General features: G+C 39.6%; 1 protein-coding gene across 1 annotated transcript; it reads left to right on the forward strand.

Moving 5' to 3' along the window:
- Positions 1-4,477: 4,477 nt before the first annotated feature.
- LOC131025942 (uncharacterized) lies at positions 4,478-6,211 on the forward strand. The gene is made up of 2 exons (XM_057955720.1): positions 4,478-4,708; positions 4,829-6,211. Exons 1-2 carry the CDS (start codon positions 4,478-4,480, stop codon positions 6,209-6,211), a joined length of 1,614 nt encoding a protein of 537 aa, XP_057811703.1.
- The last annotated feature ends 412 nt before the right edge of the window (positions 6,212-6,623 follow it).

Here is a 6,623-nt window from a genome sequence, read left to right on the forward strand (position 1 = left end):
AATGCACAGAGAGCATCGAAAGTAAACGATATTTTTTTTACATTCTTTTGTGCAATGCATGGGTACATGATATATTTTGTAATATATATATATATATATATATGCACACACCAAAAAATCATCATTTATGATTTACATCAATTGATAACAAAATAATACTCCCTCCGTCCACGAAATGAGTACCCATATTTCCTTTTTCGTCCGTCCACGAAATGAGTACCCATTTCCCTTTTTGACAAGTGTACCCCACACATCTCTTTAATTAATACACTCAAAAAGTGGGACCCTTAAACTATTCACACTACACTCCATACATTTCTTAAAACCCGTGCCGTCCACAAATGGGTACTCATTTCGTGGACGGAGGGAGTAATTTATATTAATTGTATTTTATTTTATTTGAAGTAGTGTGTGATAATAATGTTATCAACTCAATGAATATTATATTAAATTTAATGAGTATCTTATAACAACATTAAATTACAAAGAAATAGTAGAATTATGATAACAATAACACAATTTGATTTTATTTTATATAAATCAATATATATATATATATATATATATATATATACATACATACATTACAAATTTTACAATAAATAGTCTATTTTAAATGTAATTAACAATAAAATAATTACTCTATCATATCATTACTTCAACTCTATATCAAAATTTAACATGTCACTGAAAAAAATGAAAAATAAAAATAAATATAAATTATATTTTTAATATATATGCATATCAATATACAATTTAATTTAATTGAGATAAGATAATAGCAAAATACATACATATGGTATTTTATAGCATATGCTGTAATAATTATTTTTTGATTATTTTTTGATGCATGCATATATTGTAGTAACATTGAATATTGTTTCAATTTTATTATAAAATTGACAACCAGATTAAGACACAATGTAACTTATTTTTCTTCTTGTTTTTCGTTAGTTTATCGTTTTGTTTTTATTTAGTACAATTGACAAATGAAAAAATGAGGATAAAAATACTTATAAATAATTTTATCATCTCTCTCTTATATTTAGTTTGATATATATTTAGTATTTTATTATTGATCAAACTACATGATTATTACATATAAAAAAAGGAAAAAAAAAACACGAAAAAGTAATTGAAAAGGGATGAGATTGGCTCAACTTGAGTCATATCCACATTTTCAAAGTTGGACGACAGATGAAATGATTACGCCAAATGCGGAAGATAGTTAACAAAAACTAAAATTTGAAAGAAGGCGGTAATTTTTATCCGTTAAACTCCTGCTTTATATATAATATAGATTATTAATATAGATACATGATTTTTATAAAGTTTAATCGCTTGAACAAATTTTAAATAATTGATTTCATATTCAAATTTCATCAACGTCACTTGTATAGGATTTCTCATTCGAACTCGAATTTCATCTCATCATGATGCTACTAAAATACATTTATCTGTTTATTCTTTGTGTATACTTTAAATCTAATAAACTGTGTGAATAGATACTTGTGAAGTAAATAAATATTTATAAATTTCTGATTGTAGATGGATTTACCTACTAACAAGCGACAAAGAATTGCCAATTTCAACAATACTGAAATAACCACAGGTACATGTTCATTCATAATTTAAATCAATGCCCCTATCATTGATAAGCAAGTGACACAAAGTTCATGTTTTTTACAATTAGTTTGACCAAGCATTGGTGCTTATGATCTGAATATGTCCATGTTTAATGCAAACAATTGTAAGCATCTATTCACACTATTAACCCTTAAGTACATCGTATTTTTTGGTTTATATTTATGAAAGTTGCGAGAATAACTGCTTGGATTTTAAATTATGATTTTACAATATCAAAACTTACGTCACAATTGCAAGAATAACTGCTTGGATTTCTCGACAAAGGAGACGTGCTATTATGTTGAATAGAGCTTACAGAGATGTAATTTGTTAATGCCCATATATAGGTAAAGTTGATAATATATTTCGAATATTATTATTTAAACCATAAATAATATTTTGAGTGTAATTCTTATTAATTTTTTTTTTCAGACTACAATTACTTATCCTATACTGCGAGACAGAGAAGACGTATAATCATGTCTAGAAAGAGAAATATACCCTTACGAAACGCCATCGTTTTGAAAGTTAACACATGTATATATTAATATATTATTCACTAGATCTTTTATATGCTTCAAATATATAAATCACAACTTTTTTGTTCAAAAATTTTATAAATCTCAATGTAATTTCAAATCTATGCTTGTAGTCATTAACAATAGGGATTCGTATACAGCCCGAGCTAAGAGACAATTGTTACGGAAAAAAAATCACTCTCAACAAAAAACAGGTACACTTTCATCACTTTTGTATTTATCATATATAGTTTGACAATTTGTTCTAATTTTAACTATATCACTATTCATAATAATGTTTAGATTTTAAGAATTATATAAATTAATGTGACTATTATTATGATTCATATTTCAACAGAATATCTTGATATTGGTGATCCCATCTATAAATGCGGGTATTGCAATGCACAAATGTGGATTGAAGAAAATGTAGAACGTTCCAAGTCGTCCAACCCAATATTCTCACTATGTTGCAAGAAGGGTAAAGTCGTTCTTCCACCATTGCAAAAACCGCCTCAGCTGTTGAGCGACCTTTTGGAAAATAGGCACGAAAAGAGCAAGAAATTTATCGAGGATATTCGTGCTTATAATATGATGTTCTCATTCACCTCGATGGGTGGAAAATTGGATTATTCCATAAATCAAGGTGTCGGACCTTATACGTTTCGTTTGAGAGGCCAGAATCTGCATTGCATTGGGAGTTTGTTACCAATTGAAGGATCCACTCCAAAATTCTCACAACTCTATATTTTCGAACCGAATGAAGAAATACAACATTGAAAAAATGCTGTGAGGTTAGTCTAATGCAAAACTTAAACGTTATAATATATGAATTTTTTTTTATTTTTTTTACATTTTAAGAAATAAATACAATATATGTGTAGTGGGCAGATTTCGTATAAGCCCATTCGAGCAAATATTCACGGCCCAAACGTTAGGCCCAATCTGAAAAGTTGAATTAGAATCAATTAATTCAGTCCAACCCGGTACTTTAGGTCGTGAAGGCCCATTGACCTAAACCCTAGATAGGGCAGCGACTTGGGGAGAAAGAAAGGAATGAGGTCAGGGATACGATCCCCCTAATATCGGAACGACTAGGGTTTAAGGAGACGTGCCAGCAAAACCCTAGCCGTCAGGCCATCGCGGTATAAATAAGAACTTACTAGGTCATTCGACCCACACAATCATTCGCACTCCAACACGTTCTCTCGCTCTTCTCTCCCCTCACGCACTATTCTGCCTCCACGCTCTCAGCCTTAGGTTTTCCGGTGATCAGATCAGCCGGGACGACCCAACGACCCTCGCTCATTGCTCAATCGCCTTCAACTCCGTCGACCAGATCGATCCGATTTATTATTTCGTTTACTTTCAATTGCTTTCAATACGATTTTTATCAATATTGTTTATTGACTTGAGCGTCGGAGGCCCTTCCATCGACACCCCCACCGGTGCTCCAAGGAGGGCTCTAACGTTGTTCGTGTTTCAGGTTGCTAGTGCCCATCGTACCGGACGACCCCGACGTCCTTATCCGTAATTGTTGGATCCATCCCCAACAATTTGGCGCCCACCGTGGGGCCCTAGCAATCAAGCATTCCTGACGAACAATCACCGAGTTCTATCATGAGTACCCAAAACGACACACGCGACATGACCGATGCTCCCTCCCAAATCGAGTTGTTGGCCCAAGTGGAGATAGATGCCAAGCTCAATGCCCTGATGGACCAGATGACCCAGGAAAGGGAGAGTCGGTTGTTGTTGGAAAAACAAAACCAAGAGCTACTAGCCCGACTGAACGCTCTCACTCAGATCCAAACGCCTCCGCCAATTCAAACGCAACGCCCTGACCGATTCCGGGTTTCTATCAACCCCATGATGGATATTGAGGACATCCCGCTTACACCCAATGGAACTGAGATCAACCCAGATGACCCTTCATCCTCGGTAAGAAACAATAGATCGGAGGTTATTCATCCTAACACGGGCAATCTTCATGTGAATGCAGGTGAAACCCACATTTTTGACCAAACACCCGGGACAACCAGAACAACCGGGACGAACGTAATGGGAGCCCTCACTCAAGTCAACCTGACGAATGGAGGAATGGATCATTCTACCCCAGTAGGCCGGACCGATACCACCCAGGGGCATGTTGTGCCAACGGGACCGCACGAAGGTGACCCAACGGGACAACCAGATGGAGCAAGGCGAACAGGTCCACTCGGTCATAATGGCAGCATATCCAAGATCAACCACTTCAGGTCGATCAGGGACGACATGGCATGTCCAACACCATCCAGAATTTAGACCCCGCCTTGGCTAGAAGATTGGCGGATATGGAGGCCATCATCCAACGAATCCCAGGAGTCCCGGCTCCAATCAAGAAAAGTGCAAAGGGCTGTTATGCTGACTCGCCCTTTGTGGACGAAATAGCTTTGGTGGAAATGTCGAGGAAGTTCAACTTCCCCCACATGAAGATGTTTGATGGCGCGTCTGACCCAGACGACCATATCGCCCAATATCGACAGAGGATGTTCACCGTGGCCATCCCTCGTGACATGAGGGAGGCGTGCATGTGTAAGGGGTTCGGTTCTAGTCTAATAGGACCGGCCCTCCAGTGGTATACGAATCTCCCGAATAACTCTATTAGCTCTTTTGCCCAACTAACTGATGTTTTTGTCCAACAGTATGCAAGTAGCAGAAAATTGGAGAAGATCTCGGAAGACTTGTACGTCATTGTCCAAAGACATGGAGAACCCCTTCGAGACTACATTGGACGTTTCAACAAGGAGAAGGTGTCAATCACCAACTGTAGCGAGCAAACCGCTGTCACCGCTTTTCGCAAGGGTCTATTGCCCGGCTCGGATCTTTATAAAACTCTCACCAAGTACCCGTGCAAGACCATGGAGGACGTGTTGATTCAAGCTTGGGCGCAGATTAAGTGGGAGGAAGACCAATACAACATGCAGAGGGTCTTCCCACCCAGTAGACCCGAAAGAGACCACCGGGTGGACAGGAGGTCAGGTCGTGACAGACGTGCTGAACCATATCCACCTTATCGACAAAGCAGAGGAAGGGATGAGTACGATAGGGCACCCGACACACGCCCCCGCGAGAAAGCAAAGATTCCAGAGTATGCCCTATCCATCTCCCCCGCCGAAGCAGTTGAGGCACTAAGGAACCTGGGCAACAAGGTCAAATGGCCAGAGAGGATGAGGGCCCCAGCCGACCAAAGGGACAGGTCCAAGTGGTGTGAGTTCCATGCAGACCATGGGCATCGGACAGAGGATTGCATCGCCCTCAGATTGGAAGTGGCCCACCTACTAAAACAAGGCCACCTCACCGATTACCTAACCGAGAAGGGCAAGCAGACCCTACAACAAGGAAATGATAGACATGATGACCATAGAGAAGCTACACCGCCAAACCCACCATCTCATGAAAGAACCGTGAATGTGATATCTGGTGGCTCCGAAGTAAGCGGGGTCACCCACTCCGCAGCAAAGAAGCATACTCGACAGGCTAAGTCTAACAAGGCGGAAACCAACATGCCCTGCCAGACCGCTCCAACCCTTCCGACCCAAACAATCAGTTTTCATACAACTGAATCAGACAAGCTTCTTCACCCTCATCATGATGCTTTAGTTATTTCAATTTTTATTGCAAACTGTCTGACCAAGCGTGTTCTAATCGATAATGGTAGTTCTGCCAATATCTTGTTTTTTGATGCTTTCAGGGAGATGGGCTTGAACGGGTCCAAAATAATAAAAAAGTCCGCGGTCCTTATAGGCTTCAGTGGTGAGACAAAGACCACAATGGGGGAGATTGACCTTCCTGTCTATGCCGAAGGGGTGAATCAATCAACCAAGTTCTTAGTGATCAACGCCCCTTCCGCATTCAACGTCATTTTGGGTCGACCATGGATCCATGATATGGAAGCAGTCCCATCTACCTACCACCAAGTCATCCGGTTCCCAACTAAATGGGGCATCAAGGAGATCAGAGGCGAGCAAAAAGATTCAAGAGCATGTTACCAAACGACCATGAAGGCAAAGCAAGCCACTCAATAGCAATTACAGCAAAATGGTTCGACCCACCCAAAGATGGATCAACCATCTCCATCATGTCAACCCGCACGAACAGATGAGCCCGAAGGCAGGACGCAGCCCAACAGCCCGCACCAAAGTCATCCAAGCAGCAGAGCTGTTATAGAAGATCAATCTGATCGACCCGATCGCCCAAAACGACCACGTAGTTTGATCGAGGAAGAAGCTATAGAGATAGATGAAGTCCAAATCCACATGGACCACCTGGACCACAAAGTTCGGATTGGAGCACAACTTGACACCGACTCCCGAGAGAAGCTTATCAATTTCTTATCTAAACACTACGATTGTTTTGCTTGGTCCCATGCGGACATGACGGGCATTGACCCAAATGTTATTGTTCACAGGCTACAGGTTGATCCGGGCTATCCACCAA

This window comes from Salvia miltiorrhiza, chromosome 5 (assembly GCF_028751815.1).
Source record: "Salvia miltiorrhiza cultivar Shanhuang (shh) chromosome 5, IMPLAD_Smil_shh, whole genome shotgun sequence".
Lineage (NCBI taxonomy): Eukaryota > Viridiplantae > Streptophyta > Magnoliopsida > Lamiales > Lamiaceae > Salvia > Salvia miltiorrhiza.

Coding starts and splice junctions, on each gene's coding strand:
- LOC131025942 (XM_057955720.1), top strand. CDS start 4,478: ATGGAGGCCATCATCCAACGAATCCCAGGAGTCCCGGCTCCAATCAAG. Junction 4,709..4,828: donor TCCCTCGTGACATGAGGGAG/GCGTGCATGTGT, acceptor TTTGTCCAACAG/TATGCAAGTAGCAGAAAATT.